A 26,911-nucleotide genomic window follows, 5' to 3' on the forward strand; every position below is an offset into this window, starting at 1 on the left:
GAAATTTCAATCCTTGTTTCCAACATTTCTGACATGTTTCCTATATTTGGATGACCAACATTTCCACCAACACCAACATTTTAAAGTTGAGAGGTGGTGCTTGACGAGCATTTCCAAGGTTGTAGGCATTGAAAGGAAGATAAAAGGATTTTAGGTCTACTATTTCACCTATGAAGTAAGATACCATGAAGAAGATTGCAATCTTGTGTGGCAAGGTTGTGGAGAGATACCAATCCATAGATCTCCACTCGACAATACTAATGGTGATCAAAGCCAAGCCAAAGATGATACCCATAAAATAGATCTTTCCACAGGGGAAATATGGATCACCATGTGGTTAGTGTTGTCCATTGAAGCAGATCTTTGGAGAGAAAGTCACGAGGTAGACAATGATGATGTGGCAAGGCAAGAGTTGCATGTAAGGAAGGCAACAACACTTAGACATATATGGAAGCTGTAAAGTTGGAAGAGAAAGCTAAAGGACAGAATTCTAAAGGAGGTCATAATCTAGGGCCATTAAAGTTTGATCAAATAGCCTAATTTTAGCATTTCGAGTCATCAGCTCAAAGGGCAAGGTCTAAGTCATTTAGGGTGTTAGGGGGTGGCATGGACTCCAAGGAAGATGGAAAGGCATTTTTATGTGAGTTGGTTCAACCCCACCCAAGCAAACTAGGTCTTTCATTTGGTAAACTGGACAGGTCAGGCAGCAGCTTAAATGAACATGTGACTAGGGATGGTGTTGTTAGACTTTAACCTGGGTCTATCATTGTCTTCCTCAACACAGCTTAGGTCTAGTGGAAGGATCAGTTCTGGTGCCAAATAAGGAATACCCAACTACAGAAAGCCAAGAAGAAGACCTTTGTCATATATTTAATGTTTCTCTCAGGGTTAACCAAGGAATGTGAACCCTCCCAGGCTTCAATAGAGGTCATCAATTTATGTCCTTTGGATTCTGTTTCAGTTACAATCCAGAACCAAGGTATGGAAAATGTGAATTCGATTATGGTTACAAACTGCCCTTCCAATGCCTTGTTCACAGATTCCAGCCTCTTGTCTATTGCTAGTTGAGCCCAGTGTGTCTTTGGTTGTACCTATTATGTTCACATTCCTAGCTCTCAGAGACACAAATTTGAACCCAAAGCTCAGATGTGTATTTTCCTTGGTTATGCCTCTACAAAGAAGGGTTACTATTGCTTCAATCCCATCAGTGCCACCTAGTTTGTTTCTACGGATGTCACTTTTTCTGAATCAATTCCCTTTTATGGACATTCTTCTAAGGGGGATGTTCCACTGAGTTGTTTGTTTTTCCACTTCCTTTGGTAGTTCCTAATGAGTCCTATGCTAAGCCCTCTGTGGTTTCTTTTGTTCCTGTTGAACCTTGTCCTCCTAGCTCACCTATTCCTACTCCCCCTCCACCTGCTCATCCCCCAATTTTCACTACTCACCCTATTGTGTAGAGGTGGGTACCAAAGGCAAAGGCCAAGTCATGCCCCATTCTCAGTTGAGTCTCAGGCACTTCTAGCCCCCTGAAGGGAGGACAGGTCCTACACCCAAGGTTCAAAATTTTGATACGATATGCCCCGTATCAAGCGTATCGTATCATATCATATTGGTATCCCTCTGAAACCCCAAATAAGAGGTGTCACTTCTGTCTCCAACATATTTCCTCTTTATGAAGTACATCTTCCAATTGTTTCCTTAGGGACCACTTGGTTTCTTTATCTCCTTCCTCAAAAGTACCCTCTCCTCTGTTTTATCTAATTCCTCAATTTGATTAATCATCATTTTCTTCCTCTATTCAATCCTCCCAAACTCCAAAATGTTCCATTCCTTGATCTTGGGTTTTAAGTCTTTCAGCTTCCTATGAAATCTCATCCCTTTCCAATCAAGTCTTGGTTCTCTCTCTCTCTCTCTCCCTCTCCCCCCAATTTCTAATCTTTGTACAAAACCCGGGTGGCACAACCACATATTCTCAAAGCAAAAGGGAGTAGGTCCTCTTCCTTCAAACTCCCTATAGATAGACATAGACCAATGGTCTGAAGTTAATCTAGGAAATGCTCTAGACATTAAACCACCCCAATGCTCCTACCAATCCAGGGGAAGGATTTTTTTGAGGTGTACTAGAGCAGCAATACTATGGACCATCTGGGAGGAAAAAAACGATAGGATATTTGAAAGTAAAGAAAAATGCAAGGAAGCTTTAGTTGAAACAATAACATTGAGGGTGGCTCATTGGGTAAAAAGTTTGAAGTTGTTTTAAGCCTTTAGGTCGAAGAATTCTTCAGGGTTTGGGGACTTATTGCTGCTTCATCATCTACGAGATGACAGTTTGTTGAGACTTGGTCCCCTCCAATAGATGGTTGGAAGAAGCTAAACTTTGATGGGAGTTGTGTGGGTAACCCATGCCCTTCAGGTATTGGGGGGGGGGGCATTAGAGACGGTTCCATCATTGCCCTATACTCCGGTCCTGTGGAGGTAGGTGATGTGACAAGGGCAGAGTTTCTAGCTGCAGTAAATGGAGTTGAGAAGGCTAAAGAGTTGGGAATCAATAGACTGATCATCGAGGGAGATTCAAAAACTGTGATAAAATGGTTGCAGAAAGGGGAAGGGGTAACATGGCAGTTGAAGAATGATTTCAGAAGATTTAAATGGATATCAAGGAACATGACAATTCAGGTGGGATGGGTAAGGAGATCTGCCAACAGTTTGGCAGATAGCTTAGCAAAGCAAGGGGTTCAAAGAACATATATGTTTTGGGCACATTTGTAATTCAGTACTGGGTCAACTTACTATGCTGATTTCTTTTGTAACTTATTGTTGTATCCTAAAGTATTTTAATCAATAAAAGTTTCAAAGTTATTGATAAAAAAAATATATATCTCCCAATTCCTCCCCCATTTCATTCCTCTCCCTATATCTGTTCAAATCATACTGATTTGTTAAAACTCATTCAAAACCATCCCCTACTTGCCTAAACTTTATAGATACTATAAATTTGCCTACAAGTTCTTCAATTCCAATCTTCTCCACTCTCCACTCCTCGGTCATCCACTATCAAACACTGCCAATTTGGTTTCATGAAGGACAATTACATTAGGATTCTCTCTTCTTACCACTTCTTTAATGAATGCCCTCTTTTTAGCACTACCTAGACCACAAACATTCCAACTAGGATCATCATAATTATTTTTCTCTTTGCTCCCCTAGGATGGAGTCATAGTCCAGATTATTCCCCTAGCCCTCCGTACACTTCTTGCCCATCTACTATCAAACTCTACCAATTTGGTTTCCTAAAGGACAATTATATCGGGATTTTCTTTTCTTACCACCTCTTTAATGATTGCCCTCTTTTTAAGCAATACCTAGACCACGGATATTCCAACTAGGATCTTCATAATTATTTTTCTTTTTGCTCCCCTCATATTGTTCCCCTTCCTACTTCCTCTCTTTTGTCCTTTCCCCTCTTGCACTAAACTCCTTATCACCTTCAATGTCAATCTTCAATTTTTCAACTGGCATCCCTCTTAACCCAGTTCAACTTGACTTCCACTCCTTGTGTCAAATGTTTAAATTTCCTTTTCTCATTAGTGTATCCCCCACCACCCCCGCTCCTCATCATTTTGGAGCCAATCAATAACCAACTTTAAATCCCCTTCAATTATCAACTTAGTGAGGCTTAGTTCTTTGCCTTCCATCACAACTAGGATTTCCGCTCTCAAGGAATCCCCAACACCAATGGGAGCAGAGTATAGAACCACTAATTTGCCTTCCTCATCCCTGAAAACACCTCCTATACCTGAAGGTCCAGGATTACCTTCACTGCTACCATCAAAATTCAATTTAATGAATCCATTGGTTGGGGGAGTCCATGTTGGCATTGCTAATTCGTTCATTGGATCAAAGTTGACCACTTCTCTCCATTCCTCATCAAATCAGAAGCAAGAATTCCATCAAAGGGATTCAAAGTTTTCACCCGATGGATCACCCTAACTACAAAGGCTTCAATTAGGGCATCCCTACTTCTTTCTTTGCCTTCAAACAACCTCTTGTTTCTCTCTTCCCATAAAGTCCAGCAAATTGCATCCCTTGTACATTTCCATAGGGCTATTCCCCTCTTCTTATGCCAACTAACAAAGGTAGGGTCAAACACTCTTTGTGCGTTTGGTGGGGTTCCACCTCCACCCAAAAAAGGAAGAAAACCATTCCCAAATTGACAACACAAGAGGATAGGAGATTAATAAGTGATGAGAAGACTTGTCGTTAGCCTAACAAAGGATGCACCAATGAAGGGACAAACACCAATTATGTCTTTCCATTTGCAAAAGATTCTTTTGAAAATAAATAAAAAAGAAAATTTTATTACTATGAATAAAAGATACATCTAACATAGGTGACCAAGAGTCATCCCAACAAAACAACTCATAAAACATGTGCTAATTCTATCCAAAAATACTTCCCAATAGAAACCCCATCTTATGCAGAATAGGCTTGCCCCAAACATCTTTCCCAAAAAAGGATGGCCCCCACTATCAATTATCCTAGTTAAGGACAAAAAAAAGGAAGCACTAGTGAAGGTGCCCGAAGGGGAGATGGTCCAAATTCAACAGTCATTACGAGAAGGATCTAAGTAAATGCCTTCAAGATCTTGAAGCAAGGTCATAGCTCTGTCAACTTTACAATCACGAAGTCCTCTTGTAAGGCCCAGATCCCAAACAAGCCCGGAGGTGGAGTTGGAAGGAGACACAAAAGAAGCAATAGGCTCATCCCTTTTGTTAGAGATCAAATAGATGGAAGGGAATAAGTCTTTTAGGGATGAATTACCCAACCATACATGTTCCCAAAATTTATCAAAATTACCAGAGCAAGGAATATACCTAATATTGTTAAGGAATAAAGGCAAGATAGCATGGGCAGACTTCCAAGGAGAAGCTCTTGTAGCCCTAGCCAGCAAACCAGCATTGCAACCATCCACCACAAGACCATGAATACTGACAATTACCTTCAGCTTGGCTTATCCTTTTCATTCAATAGGCAATCTCCACAACCATTTGGCCAGCAAGGCCCTATTTCTTTCTTGTATATCCCCCAACCCTAGCCCACCAAATTTCTTACTCACAACTTCCTACCTTATTCTATGATAAATCCCAACTTAAACAGGATTGGCCTCTTGGCCTATAATGAATCCCAACTTACCTCTTCTTGTGGTAGTAAGCTTAGACAATTGGGACCACTCTAGAAAATTGGTCCCGTCAAATTTTACAATGGTTATCATTCCACTAGAAGTGTCAACATTTCCAAAAAGCACAATGGAAGTAATCTACACATCCTTGGACTGCTCAATATCTTACCAAGGAACCTCTCAATAACCCAATAGCACTCCAATGACTCAACAAGAATACAAGAGACACAATAAATAGGCCCAATCTCAGTTGTGACTTGTTACACAACAGGAGACCAAAAAAGCAGGCTAGTAGAAACTAGCAATATAGGAGAGAAAAATCTCCCAAAATAAAAATCTAGGGCTCAGAAAATTATGAGACCATTCCCAAAGATTTAAAATGGCTCAAAAAACTATGAAACCATTTCCCGTTATCCCAAAAATTTAAAATGGACTAGGAGGACCAGATTTTTCTGAGAAAAAAACCTTCAGATGCACAAAAAGAACTTCGACATCAAATCTGAAATTTCTGTGAATTTCTGATTGAAAAATCCAAGAAAAATCATATAAGTTTGAAATGGATGAAATAACCATATCAAAATCTTCCTAAAATCAAGGCACATCCACCTATAAGAAGAAGAAGAAGAGAGTCATGAGTCGAGTGTGTATGTGTCTGTGTCTTGTTCACACCCTCATAAAGATATATGTATATTAATAGATAAAATTACACGAAGGCCCTTAAATGGCCACCCAAATACAAAATAATAAAAAGACTAAACAGCCCTTACAAACATATTCTCAACACTTTCCAAGGAATATTTCCCAACACAAAGCTTGAACCTTAGGTGTAAGAGGCTTACTCCTAATCTCTTCACTGGGAGATTCACCCCCATAGGGCTAGACAGAGTAAGGTTATTAAAGAAAGTAGCACAAGTCAAAAGACCACCAGTGGAGATTGTCCAAATTCTAGTGTCTCCATATTTTGATCTAAGAAATTGATTCCAATTTGGTCAATAGCTGAACAAGGGATTAACACTCATTCTCCATTAAGTCCCTCCTAAAACCAAAATCCTAGTTTCTCCCAAGAGGAGATGGTATCCCAAGCTTTGAAAAAGGTTCAAGTTCATAGCTAGAGAGAGCATAAAACAGAAGGAACTACAATTTGAGAGGGGCTTCATCTAGCCATAGGTCTTCCCAAAACCAAACCACATTCCCTTTCCCACATCAAAACAGGTTAGATTAAGGAAGATTGGGTATACCTTATGTATTGACTTCCAAGGAGAGCTAAAGTCAAGTGAGGAGTTGCCTTTGCATCCCAACCATTGTCCAACACCCCATGTATGCTTTCAAAAGAATTTTTGAAGGGAAGATGAAAATCAATGAAGAAGTAAGGGCAGCCATCAATTCAAAGATAATCAGTTGAGTTTGAAGGCCTCAAGAAAGAAGATTTTGGAGCAAAGTTGACTCCCTTCTTTAGTATTCCTCCTGAGGGGGAGAAATCTGATGAGTACTTTGCTATGTCTTCAGCTGTTCCTCTTCCCATCCCTTGTGAGTCTGATCATGGGGTGTCCACTTCTTCCACTGAACCTACCCCTGATGTCCTTGCTCCCCCTCCTACTTCTGCTCCTGCTCTCCAAAGGTGGTACCAAAGGCAGACATTCAAACATGTGCAGGTTGTTTCCACTCCTTCAGAAGAGCATCTTGTCACTCCCATCATTCCTGAGGAAACAGGTCAGCCCTCTACTGACCCATCTCAGACTGTTCCAGACCTTGACCTTTCAATTGCTCTTCGCAAGGGCAAGCAAAAGTGTACAGCCCATTGTATCTCCAAACACTTATCTTACACCCTTCTCTCCCTTTCCTACTACTCTTTTCTTGCCTCTATTTCTTCCCATGTGATACCCAGGTCTGTACCGGAAGCTTTATCTCAAGCTGAATGGAGGAAAGCTATGATGACCGAACTTGATGCATTGCATAAGAATCATACTTGGGATATTGTGGACTTGCCGGAAGGGAAGAAACCAGTGGGTTGTAAATGGGTGTTTACTATTAAATATCACTTTGATGGCTCTGTTGAGAGGTTTAAGGCTTGGTTGGTTGCTAAGGGTTACACCCAAATGTATGGCATTGACTATCTTGAGACATTTGCTCCTATAGATAAGATGACTTCAGTTAGGGTTTTACTTTCTCTAGTAGTTGCTACTTTTGACTGGCCCCTACACCAGTTCGATGTTAAAAATGCCTTCTTGAATGGAGAACTGCATGAAGAAGTCTATATGTCTCTACCTCCAGGAGTGTATGGAAAAGAAATGAAAGGCAAGGTGTGTAAACTACACAAATCTATTTATGGTCTCAAACAATCTCCTCGGGCTTGGTTTGAGAGATTTCGGGCTGCTCTTGTCTCTTTTGGCTACATTCAAACACAATCTGATCATACACTGTTCTTGAAGAGAAATGACTCTCTGGTGACCTTCTTGATTGTTTATGTTGATGATAGTGGTCACGGGTAATGACATTGAAAAGGCCAGTAAACTAAAAGCATTTCTCAACTCTGAATTTGAAATTAAAGATTTGGGAGATCTTTGGTATTTCCTAGGCATTGAAGTTGCTCGATCTAAGGATGGTATATTCATATCTCAGCGCAAATATGTCCTTGATCTTCTTGCCGAAACTGGTAAACTTGGAGCTAAACCCATCTCCACTCCCATTGATCCTAATCATAAGCTTTCTGCCACAGATGGTGAACTTTTGTCTGATAAGGGAGTGTTTCAGAGACTGCTTGGGAAGTTGTTATACCTTTGCATGACTCGGCCAGATATTTCCTATGCAACCAGTGTTATCAGTCAGTTTATGCATTCTCCTAGAGATACTCATCTAGCTGTTGCAGAAAGGGTTCTGTGCTACTTAAAAGGTACTCAAGGGAAAGGTATTCTATTTGCTAAGCATGGTCACATGAAGCTGGAAGCCTTTACTAATGCAAATTGGGCAGGATGTATTGATGACAGAAGGTCCACCTCTGGTTATTGTGCTCTGGTTGCTGGGAATATTGTGTCTTGGAGGAGTAAGAAACAATCTGTAGTTGCTAGATCCTCAATTGAAGCGGAATACAGGGCAATGGCTCATGGTGTGTCAGAATTACTATGGCTACGATCCCTTCTAGAGGAATTGGGGGTGGACTACGAGAAACCAATGATGTTCTATTGTGACAACCAAGCTGCTATCAACATTGCACATAATCCTGTTCAACATTACAAAACTAAGCACATTGAGGTTGATAGGCATTTAATAAGGGAAAGAGTCTCTTCAGGAGAAGTTTGTTTACCATTTATCACATCAGAAGAGCAACTGGTTGATATCTTGACCAAGGGAGTTCCCAGGGGGAAATTGACACACTATATAAGCAAGATGGGCATGATTGACATCTATGCTCAGCTTGAGGGGGAGTGTAAAGAGACTGGGCCGAATGGGCCCTAACAGCCTTTCGTGTGATATCCTTTATTTTATCTTTTATTTTATGTTGATGGGCCTCACTTAATGGGCCTGTTATTTGTTCTTATTTTATTTTCTTTATGTAATTGCCAAGCTGGCCGCCCACTTAAGGGTATACTTGTCATCATCAATTTTTAGAGATTAATAAAATAGGGTTAGAGGAGAAGGGTGATTAATTTTGACTTCTTCTTCTCTTACCTCTTCTCTTTGCCATCTTCCTCTCTTATACAGTTATTCAGATCTGTTCTATTCTGCTAATCACTAAGTTTAATCTTGATATTAGACTAAAGTGGCCATGCAACATCTTGAGTTGTGAGCCTTTGAAGTAAATGGGCCTATGGCCCATAATTAATAAGATTAAGTAAGTTGTCACATGACAATGCTCTAGGTCGAATCTGGGTTTGGAAATGGGTATGGAGCACCCATCCACTTTAGATGATAAGGTTTATCTCTTAATAGAGTCTAGATCCAAATTAGGTTTGGATAATCTCCTATTTTGATTAGGAGAGTGCTTCATAAGGAGATAAAAGAAGAGGGTGAACCAGACTAGAACACCACTCTCTCTTGTTCTCTTTTCTTCTCTTTTGTCTTCCAAAAACCCTATCACAACCTAGGCTTTCTAGAATTGATTTTTAATCAGTTATTCTTTTAGTTTTTACAATAAAAACATTGAAGAAAATCAGGCTCACTTACCCTCATTCGATTCAAGCAAGTTGGATCACAGTTTTGCTGAAAATAGTGTTTTTGAACCGACTTCACCTACACACTACGCCATCTTCAGTGGAGGCTGGTTTTAGGAGTGATTTGGGCGTGAACTTCCACCTTGGGATTTGCACTTGTGGTATCCGTATCAAGTATAATTTCCCCTTTTAATTTGGTTTCATATCTAGTCTGGTTCAGTGCGAGATCGATTCGGAAAACTCAGTTTTAAAATTCACCGAAAAATCGGTTCCTACAAGGGTTAGAAAAAATTTTGAAATTTCACCCAGCCATCTAGTATGGTTCGGCCATCCATATGATGGATTCTAAACCCTTCCAACATTTTTTCCCTTTAATCTTTCAAATGTCGGAAGAAAAGAGGAATGGTGTTGTGGAGGCAATCGAGTGGACAATTTGGGAGGAAAGGAATGCCAGATTCAAGGAGAAAGAAAGATCTTGGGAGGTTGTCATTGAATTCATCACTGTTAAGGTGGCATTGGATCAAATCACTGGAACTTTTCTATCCTTTCTTTACAAAGGCATAGTAAGGAAATGGATCACAACACAAAAGAAAGAAAAAAAAAATCACAAGAGTGGGACACCACTGAAGGAGGGCTTCATCAAGCCAAACTTTGATGAGGGCAGAATGTGGAACTCAGGACCTTTTCTTGAGAAGAGGTAAAGTATCAATTCACTAAAATAGAGGAACAGTAAAATTGGGACCTTAAGGGATAGGAGGTGTGTTCATAGATGAAAAGGGAAAAATAAGGGCCTTGTTTTCAGGACCAATAGGGGTAGGCAACTCTCTAAGAGCCTAAATTTTGGCTGTGATACATGGGGTACAAAAGGCACATGAAATGAAGATCAAGAAGCTAGTGATTAAGAGTGTCACTAAGGTGGTGGTCAGCTGGTTATAGAAAAAGGAGGATGTTCTACGGCTCTATAGAAATGAAATAAAAAAGTCCAAGTGGCTAACAGTAGGGATGCATGTGCAATTGTAATGGGTACAAAGATCAGCCAACCCTTTCGCTGATGTATTGGCAAGACAAAGGGTGGGCAAGAATCGATTAGGCTGAATTTGTAATGTTATTTTTCATGGATTTGAGAAACATTTTGTTCTCTAATTGATGTATAACACATTGTACACATTATTGTTTTAAGTGATTAATAAATTTCAGTTATTTATCAGAAAAAAAAGGAGCTATGGGATGAGACCATTAGAGGACAATGGAGATGGTGACGAAGAGGGAGGAGATGGAGAAAGTGATGAATAAGGAGGTTGAAGTGAGAAAAACATTGAGATTATTCTTTTTCGGGTGGGAAAGAGTTTGCGAAGAAGGCTTTTCAAGAGTCAGAAAACAAAGAAAAAGAGAAACAACAATATGAAAACATTATTGAAAAAGATAAGGGTCGAGACAACTTTATTGAAGAGGACAGTTTAGGTTCTATCAGGGAGAGAAAGAAGAGGGGAGTATCAGAGGGAGGAGAAAGGAGATAGTGAAATATGATCATGGAATCACAAGGGCTTTCTTTGAGTGATAGATCTGAGGACAAAGATCAGAGGAAGGTTGAGAAATTTTCTAATGCTGTAACACTTTAAATGTTAAAGAAATCAAAGAGCTATCCAAGTTTTGAAAGTATTTGCCAGGCTGAAAGGGGTTTATTTGAGGCTGGTCCTCATAAGAGGTGAAGAAGATTAAGAAGGTTAATAAGAGGAGGATAGTGTTGGATTCTAATTAAGCCAATAAAGGAGGCTCAATGGATAAAGAGGTGATTGGCAATGATATGGAGTCCAGTTTCCGTCATTAGTGTCTTAGTTGTATGAGAGTTGGATTGGGGTTACTGATTCTGAGAATAGTATGTAGATTGTTAGGTGAGTGAAAGATTGGAGCCGAAGATTGGGAGTGGATGAGGTTGCTGCTACCTTTGATACTGATTGGTGACGAAAGGAGGTTCTATTTTGGTTTGGAGTTATTTTGCCCTCTGGGGTGGGTGTACTGATTTTTTATTTGTTTGAGCAGATGTTGGGTCTTTGTTATTGCATGGTGTTACTTTCTCTTTCCGGTGATTCTTTATCACCTTCTCTTGTATTTTTTTTTTATTTAATAAATTCTATTTTACTATAAAAAAATAATAGAAGTAATATCAAGAAAATTAGAACAGAGGGACCAGGGGGGCATCACCTCCATCCCACCAAACTTCTCTTCCTTGATCTGCCACTGCAATTCCCACTAGTTTGTTACTGTCCTGCGCCTGCCGAACTGCTCCGTAGACTAGGTGCTTAAATATCCAAAAAAAAATCTAAACATCAAAAATCAAACAAAACATGTCCTTCCCCTGGTGAAATTGAGTGCTTGACTTGTTGGAATAGTTCTGTGCTTAATTGCATGTAGAGATCAGAAATAGTAACAGTAGTGCCCTATTGATTTTTGCCTCTCATTATCATTTGCGAATCTTCAAGCTCATTCACCCTAAAGGCCTAAACCATTAAGAATGATAAACCCAGCAAGTGGATATTAAGAACCTAAAAAGGAGAAAAGGCTGAAAGATTGAAACTAAACTAAACTAAACGATTCAAGTAGTAACATATGCAACTTAAGAATCTATATCCTTTATTATTTATGGGTTTCTGGAAGGTTATAGACACCAAAACCATTAACAAATTGAAGCCCAGACTGGGTTTTCAGAACCCATAAAGGAATTAATAAACGTGTAATCTAAAGTTCAAAACCATAAAAATAGTAAAATCAGTGCAGTTTAGCTAAATTATTGCCCATTTTAACATTTGGGCCTCTGATACTGAACATCTAATAACAGAGAGAATAACACTGAAAAGCAGAAACCGAACTAAACTGACCTCCCAGACCAGCATGGCATCTTGATTTGTGCCTTTCTTCCCCTGCTGCGTATACAAGCACGCGATATCGCTGGAGCCATTCAAGAACATCCTCCCGGGAATTCTATGGAGCTCCTGCTCTGCTGCTGAAGACGCAAAGGAGCTAGAACTCTTAAATGCATCCTTGTTTCTACAGCTGCTGTTCTTCTTCTTCTTCTTCCTTATCTTACTCTGATTGTAGTCCATAGAGTCTACTGACCCCTCTAACAATGAATAACACGAACCCATTCAACGCCAATGACAAAACAAATGAAATCAAATCAAAGATCCGGAAAACAAAAGGGGGAGAGAGAGAGAGAGAGAGAGAGAGAGAGAGAGGGAGAACAAAAGAGATCGAATTGGTCAAGAAAACAGAAGGATCGAATGGAGGTTGCTTAAATGTGTTATTCTTGGGTTTTCCTTGCATTAATTACTTCGCATACGAAGAAAGAACAAAATGGATGGTTTTATACAAAGGACATCAAGGAGCTGAAAACTATTACAAATGTATTTCTCCGCAAAGTGGGGGAGATGGAAAGATAAACAGCTTTTGTTGTTGGAACTTTGGAAAATGATAATAGTAAATACTTCTTCACTTTTTTTTTTTTACTTTCTTTTAAGGATGATCGAATGGATTTTCCCTTTTTTTTTTACTCCACTGTTAGATAGAATATCAAAAACAGTTATCCATTCAGTACACGAGCTTCCCAAAAAGCTAATATCGTGGATTATATACGTGAGGACGAGCTAACCCGTAGAAACTATGTACGTGCTCATTTTTTGGGTATTATAGTACATACGGAGGGTCCATTTGGTTAGTGGTCAGGATTGAAATAGGAATTACTAGGAACTAGAATCAGAATCACTTATTTGGTTTAAATAAGAATTGGAATTGGAATTAGATTATTGTTATTTGGTTCAATCGGAAGTTGAAATTAAAATTGATCAAGCTTTTCAGTTTTGCCCTTATTTACAGTGATAATGGAAAAGATTTGGAGGAAGAAGAAGAAGAAGAAGGGCAGGTTTCAGGCTTTATTCAGTTGTTGTCACAATGGTAACATGATATTTAGATGAAGAAAAAGAAAGAAGATGGACTCCGATAAGGGGGTTGATGGACCAGTTTTGGATTGGACCCCATTCAATCCAAAATCAATTTGGACGGAACAACAAGGTATATTGGATTGGACCAATTCAGTCCAAAATATTTATTAGATTGGATTGGACCTTGTTTGTCTGTGACAAATTGATATTGGATTGGGTTGGATTAAGCCAATATCTAATCCATTGATATAAGGTAAAAATATATGTGCCAATAGACTAGGTTTGGGTTCAAACCAATCTAAATCAAAATGAATTTGAACAGATTGGACGGTCCAAGCATTAAATTGGACTGGTCCAAATTGGTCCAAAACATTCATTGGATTGAATTGGATCTTGTCCATTTATAATGGATTTATATTGAACTAAATCAGATTGGACCAAATCCAGTCTAATTGACACCCCTAGATTCTGGGCTCTAGCTGACCGGACAAAGATTTTGAAAAAGAGGAGAACAAAGAAGAAATGAGAGGGGAGGAAAAAAAGAGGGTATGTCCAACGGTGTTAATGGCAGCGGCAGCGATAAAAGGGAGGAGAAAGAGGGAGAGAGAAAATGAAGAATAAGAGAAGGACGACCGACTGGTGACCGATCTTACTTCGTCGAAGATGGTGGTCGTCAATGGCTAACTTGGATGAAGAAATATGAGAGGATGAATCGATGATGACTTAGGGTCGAAATGGGATTTTTTGTCAAAAATATAAAAATAGGAAGGCAGAATGAGAATCACATTTCTACGGGGTTAGAACAGTCATTCTCCAATATGGGAAAATCCCATTCCTCCTGGAATGAGAATGGGTCCCACCAATGAAATAGTTTGAATTGAAATAACCTATTTCCATGAACCAAATAGATCCTAAGAGTATAGGAAAAATTGGGGGTAGGTTTGATGTTTTAATAAGGGGCACGTAAGGCCCACAAGCCACATAGCCCGCATGATGGGTTTTACACACACATACACATTAGCCAAACCCAAACCAAAAAAATTTATTCAACCTCATTTTAACAAAAGATTAGGTGATTCTTTGAACAACTTGACCTAACCCAAACCTAATTTATTATTCTTGTACATTAGGTGTGCTTTATGTATTAATTTATATATGCTTTATATAGATAAATAGATAGATATGGATTATGGATATGTTAATAGTCAGGTGAATCCAATGAATAAGAATTTGAAAGATTTTTATAGAAAAAGGTTTTATCAATTGATAATGAAGCGTTTAGAAAAAAACTTAAAGATAAAGTCATACAATGTTATTTAACAATTGTTTTATAGCGCTTAAATAATTACGAGAACGAGAAACAATGGGGATGGTACATTTCATCCTTCCTGTTGCAGTACTATGGTGGTATCCCAGCAGTTATTTTGAAATAAAGATAAAAAGCAAAACATGAGAAGATTCAACCCTAAACAACCCACCCAAACCAAGACGAATCCACCCGACCCCATCCCAAGTGGTGTTGGATTTGGGTTAGGTGGGGTCTAGGTTGGCAAATACCCAATCTAGGTCAAAGCCCACAGTCCATGTCTAGGTTTGGGCTTGGACGATTAGCCCTAAAGCCAACCCAATTAATCCAATTTATACAGTATTTCATTAAAAAGAGCTAAGAGAAGTCCTAAGAGATCTGAAAGAAGGGAAAGAGGGATTTAATAAGGGGCCAAAGGGGGGAGGTTACAAATGTTTTTTTTCTTTTGGTAAAGAGGTTACAAAGATTGACCATTGAAAAGAGAGAACGAAAAAATTATATTTGAGAGATTTTTGGCTTGAGAGGATTTTATTGTCATTCTTTTATATTTTGATTTTTTTTTTTTTTTTTTTTACTTCTTAATTTGAATGTCTTGACCCATCCACTGGATTTAAAGATTAAAATATTTGGGTGATTGTTTGGAAACTGATAAAAGTTGAATTTAATACATTAGTATAATATAGATTTTTATTTTTATTTTCCAATAATGTAATGAAAATGGAACCTTTTATAAGAACTAGAAAATTTGGTGATTATACATTCAGTTGGCTGTCCCCATTAGTTAATTATCTTATGACTCTTTAACCCAAATGAGAAAATTTTGTCAATCCACCTTTGACAGCCTGTCAAAAGGCCTTCTCTATGAACTGATGTGTCACTCAAGGAGAGTAACGAGGATGGCACAAAGATCATAAAAACGTAGACAGCCAAAATTTTCCAACCCAACTTCAGGTACTTGACAATTAAGCAAGTTTCTAGATATTAGACATAGGGCTGCAACTTGGGGCTGGGTTTGCCTAAACCAACCCCGAACCAGGCCCCCAAAAAACTATGATTGGGTTGGGTTGGGTTGAAGTTCAGGTTTGGGTTAGAGTTGAAAAACAGGAACCTGAATTAAATTAATTCTTATTTGCATGTACAAATATTATATAAATATGTATATATGCATGTAATTACTTGTGTATATGCAGATTTATTATTCATGCAATTATGCATCTATATTATGTATTTTTTCAGCTATAAGTATTTATGTATTTATCTATATATACATATATGTATTTATATTGTATGTCAACAATTTTAGTTTAAAGGCATTTTTTTTCTAAAACAAGATAACTATGTTCTTCTACACATGATAATGCTAAATTAATATGAACGATCTTTACAATTTAAGAATAAGTACATTTGACGAAAAGGAATTAGAAAAATTGGGCCAATCTAAGACCAACCCAAGCCTGACCTGAACCCAATCCGAAATTTTAGGGTTTAGCTAGGGTTACGGTTGGGGTTTCAACAACTTTGATTAGGTTAGGGTTGAGCTCAACCCAACCAAATCCGGCCAAACTTACACCCCTAATTGGACAAGCTACAACTCCCTAGTGATGTATACAGATTCCTAGGGATGATTTTATTTTTACAAGAAAATTTTGGTGGATTGGGATGTATTGACAAAGGAAAATTAGGTTCAAAAATTTCATGTTCCACTTTTTGTTGCAAAACATCAATTCCAATAACAAACATTGTTTTAAATCTATGATTGGATCGGCTAACAAGTCACCCCGCTAGAAAATTCAGGTTATTAATTTCACCACCAAATTACTTTATAAAAAACTATTGACTCAGTTAACAACCCAATAACCTGGCCAATTGAACTATTAAGTCATTTGACTCATGTAATGGGTCAAGGGTTAGCTATTAATTTTCTTTTTCTTTTTTATATTTTGTTCCAACTTTATTATTAATAAAAATAATTATTATTCATCATACTACTTTTATAGAATTTCATTATATCTATATCTATACTATTTTAAAAAGCACGAATGGCCTCTAGAATATTCTTGGAATTTTTTTAGGACAAAATTTACCCCTCTACATTTACATTTATTGATAAAAAGTGAAGGGCAAATAGGGTAATCGGTTTTTTATATTAAATGAGTTGAAAAGAGGTATGATATTCAATGCACTCAATTCCCTCTCAATAAATTGAATGTTTAATTTATTAACTTGCATTTATGTTCAATGAGTCTTATATTTAAGTCATTTTTGTTTCTTATCATATCATTAAATTCTATTAATTAAATCCATACTTAATAAATTAATAATTACAATAACATAAAAGCTTATACTTTTAAAATCTACCTAGAAAAAATAGAGTTTTCATCTACGTGGTGGTAAGAAATTAAACTATTTGGGTCAAATGGGCTAATCCATGTTGTCACGATTAAATAATAAAGTTCAAAAAATAGATGAAATAAAAAAAATAAAAAAATTAGAAGTGTTTTTAACATACATATTAAACAATTATAAGTATGATAAATAAGAAATGTTTTTATTAATGATAGAAATTGAATGTAAAATTTAAAACCAATCGGAAATAAAAATATTTTCCTATTCTCTCTCATTCTTCTTCCTTACTTTCCCTCTTGGTTAATATCTCATTCTCCCTCAGTTTCTATCATTCTCCCTCTACCTCTCACATTCCTTTTTTTTTCTTACAAAATTTTATAATATTAATTAGACCATATAAAAGAACTAAAGGGACCAACCACCTGTATACAATCAAGTTATAAATTTCTATCAAGTTGGTGTAAATTTCAACGCCAAGAGTTTCTTGTGAATTTTTATCAAATTGGTGTAATGATTTTTTTAATTATACCAAGTTGGTCTCATGTTCTTTTATACTGTATGATTAATACCATACAAGTGTGTAAGAAAATACAAAAAAAAAAAAAAACAAGAGGAGTGTGAGAGAAACTGAGGGGGAATGATAAAAATAACGAGAAAAATGAGAGATTGACTAAGAAAAAGAATGAGAGAGATTGAGGGAGAACAATAGGTAGACAGAGAAATCACATAGTCGTTGAGAGAGAGAGAGAGAGAGAGAGAGGCTAAAAACCATTTTCTTATTTTCCAATCATCCAGCATTAAAGGGCAATTTCAATATAAGCTTTTTGTTGTGTCCAACATGGATTAAGAGTCCCATGTTGGCAATAGCCACATAAACCTCCGATGACATGGAAGGGGTTTTTATAATTTGAAATGTAGAGCCAGTTCTGATTATAATTTTTCCTAATTTAAAACTAAACTGAAAGCAAAGCTATTTTCTTATCTAGATGGTGGGTCAATGATCAAACTTTTCTAAGAAACCCATGATGTCATAATTGAATAATAAATATTTAAAAAAGATAGAATATCAAAAATGAAAATATACAGAATTTTGTCAAAAACATTTTAGAACATTTCTAATGTTATATATTCATCATATTAAATAAAAATAATTATTAAAATAAAAATTATTTTTATTTATGATAGAAATGGAACACAAAATTTAATAATAATAATAATAATAATAATAATAATAATAATAATAATAATAATAATAACAATAATAATAATAATAATTGTTATTTGGTATAAGCATTTAAGTTTATTTTTAATCATATTATTACTTTTATTAATTTTCAATTTCTATCTTAACTATGATATAATCTAAAATTAAACTAATTAATATTTAAAAAAATTTCTCACATGCAACGCATGTGCTTAATTACTAGTGCTTTGAAGTAGCAGAATTCTTGAGTTCAGCTCTTCTAAAGACAACCTAACTTATTTGAAGAGTTGGGACCCTCATTTATTTAGGCTTGAGGCTTGGTAGTGGCACTGTGGTAGTGCAAAATAGAAGCTGCAAACTACTTAGTTAGGGGAAAAACATTTAGGTTGTATGTTTTTTAATTAACTCCAAACAACTGAAGTTTATTTTTTCTTTTATTGTTTTGTCAAGGGTCTTTGGTGTGTTTAGATTTAGCTTCTCTTTTTTTTTTTTGTTTTTTCTTTTGTGGTTGTCAGTAGGTGTTTCAGGTTTTTGGTTGTGCTTCATTGTTTTAGGAGTCTTTGGTGGCTTTGTGATCTCTGTTGAAGGATTATGACCTTTGTTTGCAGTTGATTTCTTCATTGATGTTGATTGCAAAGGCCTTGCTTGACAACACTCTTGGTGCTTAGCTGTCCTAGGTTGTTGTTTTTATCTTTGTAATGTTGTCTAGTTGGAATTGGTTTGTTTTTGTCGATTTTATAGGTTTGAGTCTTGGGTTCTTGTGTCTATTTCTTGTAATCTAAGCATTTTCAATGAAAATTGCCTTTTGGCATCAAAAGAAAAAGAAAAAGTGGAGAGGCGACCACTGTGAAATTTTATTATCAAGTATCAAAAGTTAAAAAATATAGAGGGGAGGACATAATTCGCCTTGCCCCAAACCCAAGGAAATGAAATCTCTTCCTTACAAATCTCAACACATCCCTTAACATAGCCAACTCTAATGGTGGGAAGCTGAAGTTAATTCTCATGGACTATTAACAGATGAATACATATCACAATGGAGATTAAATCTAAACGAAAAGGGTGTCGAGACAAAGCTTCTTCGGGCCAGGTTAGCAAGAAGGTCTGTAACCTTATTTCCTTCTCGCAATGTTGAAACCAAGTAGTGAGGTCCTCCATTGTCTCCATAATTTCGTCCATCAATTTAGTAAGCTGCCACGGGAATGTGGAGTTATCCATAAGAAAATGAACTACCAACAGATAATCACTTTCGACGATGATGTTCATAATGCCAAACAGTTCATAGATTTTGAATGCATCTAGGATTTTAATGGAGGACTGAGAATGAATTTGTCAATAACTCAACAAAAAACTTAGAAAACTGAATGGAAATAAATAACGTTCTAAAGATAGTATCTTTAGACATTTTTCAAACATTTTCCTCCAAATTTCTGTAACTATTTTCCCAACATTAGTGCCCATCTTATAGAATGACTAGAATGAATAAACAACTCATCCATTGTGGTCTCATAGAACACCACCACCACTAGTACCTAGGTTGCCTTTAGCTGTAGCATCAACATTAAAATTAAGAATATTAGGAAGTGGGGGAGTTTAGATGCCAAGAGCTTCAAGCAACAAATTTTCACTATGGCTCAGTTTGAAATAAGTACAAATGCAAATATGTACAGCGTAAATACATACAAAATATAAGGTTTTGCACTCTACATATCATGGTCTTTAAAACTAAACCGGTGACCGAACTGGTCAGGGATTCGGTTACCAGTTTGAACGGTCCGACCGTTTGACCTGATGGCTGGCCCGTTCTGACAAAAAAATAAAAAAGTTAAAAAAAATCAAAAAATAGTCAAAATTGTTCGAACGATTAACCGGTCAGTTCAGCGATTTACTGACCAAAATCAATGGTTTTGGTGAAAATGCGACTGATTAAGTGACTGGTTCCCAGTTTTTCCGGTCTGGTCCGATTTTGAAAATCATGCTTCATATTTGCATTTGTACTCCTTCCAAACTCAGCCAAAAGAAGCACATTTGGTGGTGGTCTTTAGTTGCAGCTCTCTAAGCCAACCACTCACCTTACAAGTGACAGATTGAGTGGAGAAACGTTATCCATCCATTTGTCTATTATACCTCTCTTTCCGAACTTCTTAGGCAACAAAGACGGGAGTGAGTTTTAAAATCTGGCTGACCTCAGAATTTGAGTGCCTTTAACACTGTATCCAGTGCAATAGCGGTGCTTTGAATGATTGGTTATGTGGCATTGAATTTGTAAGTATGCCCAGATTTTAGAAGCCAAGACACTGAATGGGCAAATGATCTGTAGTTTCAAGATGCCTAACACCACAACAATTGTATGTGGAAGCAAATTGGACCCCCACCCTCTCCTTAAACTATCATCAATAGGAACGCTCCTACGAAGAACTTACCAAATGTAGAAAGAGATTTTTGGAGGAATAAGTGGATTATAGATCCATTTTGCTAGCTCATATTTTGGAGATTTATGATGGGATTTGACTATGATATATGAAAAAGATACAATATCTGAAAAACTTCTGACCAATCAATTAGAATTATAAACGTAGTAGCCAATCAGGTATTATTTATCAAAATTCATGGATGGCTTTTAATTGGTCAAAACTCTTCCCATACCATATATTTTCCGCATCATAGATTTTCCGATTTATAATTTATCCCTTAGAATGCCATGTGAATTTTTGGTTATGAATTTTCCATGAGCATCTAGAGTCTAGATGAAGACATTCATCAAACCACTTGTCAAACCAAAAGAAAATTTGCCCTTGCTGAATATGCCAAATAGGCATAAATTTAAGTTGTTGAAGGAGCAAATAAACATATTTATAAGTTGTTGGAGTTAACATTAGTTCTCCAAGTTCTTGAACTAGACCCTCCATTAATGAAATAATGGTGTTGATTCATTAGGAATTTTGCCTCCAAATATTTTGACCAAAGAGAATTTGAGTTCAAAACCTGCCACAAACTTTTGATGCAGAAAACAGTGTTCAATTCTTTTAGGCTGCGTTTGTTTTTTTGTGTAAAATTCAATTCAGTGTAAGGTTTACATCGAAACACATGGGTTGACTTTTTCATCGATAATCGATGTACATTTACATTGATTATCTCATAAAACAAACTCGAACGGTACCCATCGATTGAGTTTTACAGCGACGAATTTTCCACCGAAAACAAACACAACCTTGGGCTTCTAATGCCGAGTTCACATTCTTCAAAAGATTTACTTTTTATTTGAAGCCTAAAAGCAAATCCATTCAACATATTATCAAAGTTATATCTCATCTGAGGCCATCTGTATTGAACACTGATTGTTCATCCTGATAGATAGCCCAAACCAGTGTGCATGATTTTGTCTCCAATCAATCCAGTCTCCTCAGCAGAAATCAAAGTTCTCACAGAGTTTAGAGTGAGGGACCTGGTCATTGAACAATTGTGTAAATGGCAAACATAGGTAGCCTATGAGGCTATGAGCCAACCCATTACAAGTGTAAGATGTGTGAGTGAGTGCATAGAGGAAGTAAATTTTGCCATCACACTGCGACACTGTGGAATAATGTGATGAATCCTCATAAAGGGTCATGATCAGCAGATATGGCTTTAAGTACAGCTTTAGCATCCGTCTCAATTATAATTGAGGCCAATGACAATAACTTAGCCAGGTGCAAGCCTTCCATTATAGCAGCCACTTCTGTAATGACTGGTGTAGGCTCTTCTCAATATAAACCGCCCTTCCTATGTGGCAATAACCAGCAAGGATCACAAACAAAAAATACAAAGAAAAAAAAAATAGAGAAAAAATGTTTTCTGAGAAAACAGCAAAATTTATTCCATTTATTAGCAATGTCTCAATCTTCTTCACAACTAGCAAATAAATGCTCCACTAGTAAACCAAACAAGTGTAAGGTGGCATTCGGTAAATCTGAAGTCTGAAAGCAAAAATAAAAAATAAAAAAATCCTTCGAAAACGCTCTGAAAGCATTTAGTGGAAAATTTGTTTTTTTGTTTTTGCAGACATTTGAATATAGTAGAGTTGTTCGGTAATATGGATGTTGTAACATCTAAAAATTGTGCATTTACAAATTTACCCCTTAAGTTTTTTTAAACAAAGATAGATGAAAATGACTAAGATAATAAAATATTAAACAAATAATAAATAAAACTAATAAATAATATTTAAAAGAGTAATAAAAAGATTAATATTATAAAAATAATAAAAATGAAAAAAATACTATAAGTTATTATAAAAAATAATATCAAAGTGTAAAACATAATGATATCAATAAAAATTAATATTATCAAATGTAATGTAAAATAAAAATTTTATGGCTTTTGCCTTTATTATTTAAAAATCTTAGAATACCAAAACATTCTTAACTAATACATAAAAAATATTAAATATACTATTAAGGATGATTTAATATTGCAACTATTTCAATTAAATAATTAAATATTGTAAAATAAACACAAAATATTAACCAACAAATGAAAATAATAAAAAATTTAAAATAGTAAAATAAATTAATAAATAAATCATCTTAATATTTGAATTTTGGAGAAAGAGAGAAAAGGGAAATGTAAATATAAAAACTTCAAATGGGGTCAAATCTCTAGTCATCAACGTGAAAATGAAAAAACAGGGGATGGGTAGATCAATAATTTTTTATTAATTTTTAAAGGGGGCACACATAGGGGGCATTCTTTTTTTTGAATTTAGAAAGGGGGGAAAGTTGGTTAATGGGATTTGGATTTTGGTTCCCATTGACCAAGAATCCCATGTTCTTTTTCAGATTTTTGTGGGGACCAGGAAAAGTTTATTTTCCTTGGTACCACTTACCTAGGTAAATAACTTTCCTACTTAGGGGTAAAGTTGCCAACACTTGAATGGGACAAAAATGCCCCTTTTAATAATGGATTTTTATGGATCAAATGGTCATGTACCTTATTTACTTGGGGAATAAAAGAACATGGGTAAATGCACTTACCCGGGTAAGTGTAAGTGTTTCTCAGGAAAAACTTACCCGGGTAATTGCATTACCCAGGTAAGTAACTTAGGCTCAGTTTGGATAGAGTGCAAATACAAATATGTACAGTGCAAATACATACAAAATAATACAAAATACAAGATTTTGCACTCTACATAATTTAATTTGCACTCCTTCCAAACTGAGCTTTACCAAAAAGTGAACGGGGCCTTAAGAGAGAATTTTTTTCCCTCAAAAATGTTTTGTTTTCATTTTCACAAGGGCACACCTACTCTTTTTCACTAGCAATAGCGATTAGAGTAGCGTTGTTGCTCCTTCTCCCTATCTTCCATCTCTCCTCTTGTTTCCCTTCTTTTTCATTATCTCTTTCTCCTTTTTATTCATTTTCTTTTTTTTTTAATTTTCCTTATCTAAAAGTTGGTTCCTTCTCCAAAAGTTAGTGATCCTGTTAGTTGACTCATCTATTCACCATAGTGAAGAAGAAGAAGAAGAAGAAGAAGAAGAAGAAGAAGAAGAAGAGTTAGTGATCTGGTTGGTTGGTGATACAGAGAATTCTATAACTATCTCAACTTGTTTCCAACTTCTATAGCAAATTATGATTGAATATTCCTACTAAAAAAACAAAATTGAAATCCCAATTCAATCTTGCAAGGAAAAATGCAATGGAAAAGCTAGTGGTAGAGAAGTTCAGATTTGACAAAAAAATATCAAAAGAAATTGAAGCTCTTCATTGATCTCTACTTTTTCCAATCATTGCAAAAGAGGGGTAGTGTTGTTGAGAAGATCATCATCATTGACTTCTTTGTCATCTCCAAAGCCATCATCACCACAATCGTAGACCGACCTGACCAATCCAAGTTGGTCTTTCAAGTTCCGTTACCTTACTCTCCTTAACCAGATCTTTGGACCGACCCTCTTCGCATCACCGTAGTACATTCCCGTCACCATCCTCATATCGATTGCTATGCCTCTTCTCGTCAAGCAAAAAGGGGGAGCTGAGAAGAAGGAATATAAAGGCCTCGTTAACCTTTCAGTAAGTTACTTACTCGGGTAAATGCAATTACCTAGGTAAGTTTTTCCTGGGAAACACTTACTTGGGTAAGTGCATTTACCCATGTTCTTTTATTTCTCAAGTAAATAAGGTAATGACCATTTTAGTCATAAAAATTCGTTATTAAAAGGGGCATTTTTGTCCCGTTCAAGTGTTAGCAATTTTCCTCCTAGGTGGGAAAGTTATTTACCCACCTAGGAGCCGGTCAATGGGAACCAAAAATCCCATTAATTTGAAAAATGAACATGGGATTCTCGGTCAATGGGAACCAAAATCCCACTGACCAACTTTCCCCCCTCTCAAAATCCAAAAAAAAGAACGCCCCCAAAGAGTTTCCTTTCTCCATCCTGATATTGAGAATAGTCGGTGATCTGGCCTGTCGACTCCTCTGTTCACTATTGTGAAGGAGGAGAGAAGACTATCTTTTGAGAGAGAGAGAGAGAGGGGGGTATAGATGAAATCAACATTTCGTCCGCAACCTCCAGATGCACTTGGAGGTAGAATGATTCGGAGGTATTTTTGTTGTTCAAACAAGCGGTATAGAGGTGCATCCGGATGACCTTTGACCTTCGAAAAAGCAATATTTTTTGTGTTCGGAGGTCAATTCAACACTACCGAATGCCACCTAAGTGTGGTTTAATAAAAGATTTTTGGTGGCCAAAAATCAAAGGGACTAGGCTGAGAAGTTATCCGAGACACTCTGGGCTTATCACACAATGATTAGGAAGAGTACACAATCAACTCCATATTCTTAATCTATGGCCAAGAAGCATTCTTACCAATAGAAATATAAACGATGTTTGTTGAGATAGCTTACGCGATGGGAAAGTGTTTCTAGATAGAAGACACGAATCAACTGCTTAGTGACAAATTAGAATGTATAGAAGAATCTAGGGAGAAATCACTACAAAAATAAGTAAAATACAAACAACTCATGGCCTCTAACTTCAACAAACTGGTAAAGCCTTGCAAATTCAAAGAAGGGGACAAGGTGTTGAAGACAACACTACATGTGCAGCAAAGGAAATCAGCTGGCAAATTCACTCCTAATTGGGTCAGACCATACATTGTCAAAGAGGCATACCCGACCTGATACTATGTATTGAGAGAGACAAACACAAATGAACAGGATGAACGATTAATGAACACTGGCTAAAACTGTACAATGAATGATAATGATATTTGTATCTGATAGGTATATGTCAATAAGAATCCCTTTTTAGTTTCAAACACATGTGTCTATTATGTTTCATTTTAGCAATTATTTAATTCTTGTATGCTAATTACGCGATTTTCACTACGGATTATATTGATTTACTAACTCTGTTGTGCGACTAAACCAACAGTGCAATGATATACCCTGGCAACCCCAAGTGTTATGACATACCCTAGCAACCCCAGAAAGGCCTTGGCAACCCCAAGTGTGAAGACATACCTTGACAACCCTAGGAAGGCCTTGGCAACCTCAAGTGTGATGACATACTCTGGCATCCCCAATTGTAATAACATACCCTAGCAATCCCAAGTGAGATGATATACCCTAGCAACCCTAGGAAGGCCTTGGTAACCTCGTAAATGATCTTATGAAGCCCCGGAAGCCCTGAGCACAATTTCAAGTCACCCTGGCAACCCCAAGGAGACCTTGGCGATCCCAAGTGCAGTACCTTACTACCCTTGTAACCCCTACGAGCGATCTTACGAAGCCCAGGCAGCCCCAGGAAAACCTTGGAAATCCCAAGCACAGTACCTCACTACCCCGACAACTCCGTAAGTGATAATAATAACACACATGCCATGACCTAATCATTGGGGGGGGGGCTAAGTCATAGCCCAAGATTGAGACTGCCTTTTCACTCATAATACACCACCTAAACGCATTAATATCATCTCAAGATAATGATAGGTTCTCGGCAAAATAACAGACTCAACTAATGGAGATAGAAAAAAATTGATTGGCAAAAAAAAACACAGTGCACATAAGGAAAAGTGGCTTTTGTCGAATCGTATTAATAGTTGGATAATTACAAAACAACAAAAAATTACAAAGATACAAATCTCTATTCACTAAACTAGTTGTTGCGCATTTTGGTGATCTTCTCTAACCTCGCCCTTTGTTCCTAAATGGTGACAATTTTTTTATTCTCCTTCCACAACTATGATAGAACCTTTTGTTGCAACCTCGTAAAAAAGATACACTATCTTCTTCTCTGTCTTCAAAATACAGGTGTCAACAACCTTCAACCTCTGGCAAAGTTCATCTAGGCCCTTGGAAGAAATCGGGTTGGAGTCCTTATTATCAGTCTTCCAGAACACGTGAGCCATACGAATCACCCACTATTCGATATGCTTCATCCTAAAACCCATCGCGACGAACAAGAAACACGTCTTCAACCACAAAGAAAGTAGAGACCATGATAGCGAGTCCATTGACTATGACATAATGGAATTCATTAAACCCACCACCGTGTTTAAGGAGGCACTCATCACCACAAGCGGAAATTCAACAGAAGGCAAAAACCCCTTCTGAATAACCAATGGCACAACATCAGCAACAATGCGGGACACGACATACTGCTCCCGACTATGAACTCCTTGAACCACGACTAGATCAGACAATGCGAACCCAATAGACACCATATCTTCCCTCTCGTAATAATCTACCAGCTTTCGGTGTACTATCTTTAGTTCAGTAGTAAGGTCCAAGTTGCCAACCTATGAGTCCAGCTCATC

At 36.9% G+C, this 26,911-nt stretch overlaps 1 protein-coding gene across 1 annotated transcript in view; it reads right to left on the reverse strand.

Annotated features, from left to right (window-relative positions):
* LOC148874280 (Protein phosphatase 2C family protein) overlaps window positions 1–12,925 on the reverse strand; it is a 29,133-nt gene extending 16,208 nt beyond the window's left edge. The window contains exon 1 of the mRNA XM_088965000.1: window positions 12,204–12,925. Coding sequence (XP_088821126.1) covers window positions 12,204–12,470 — 267 coding nt within the window. The 5' untranslated portion in view covers window positions 12,471–12,925. The remainder of the gene's footprint in view (window positions 1–12,203) is intronic.
* Between the last annotated feature and the right edge of the window lie 13,986 nt (window positions 12,926–26,911).

This window comes from Nelumbo lutea, chromosome 1 (assembly GCF_056320005.1).
Source record: "Nelumbo lutea isolate HS-2025 chromosome 1, American lotus-T2T, whole genome shotgun sequence".
Lineage (NCBI taxonomy): Eukaryota > Viridiplantae > Streptophyta > Magnoliopsida > Proteales > Nelumbonaceae > Nelumbo > Nelumbo lutea.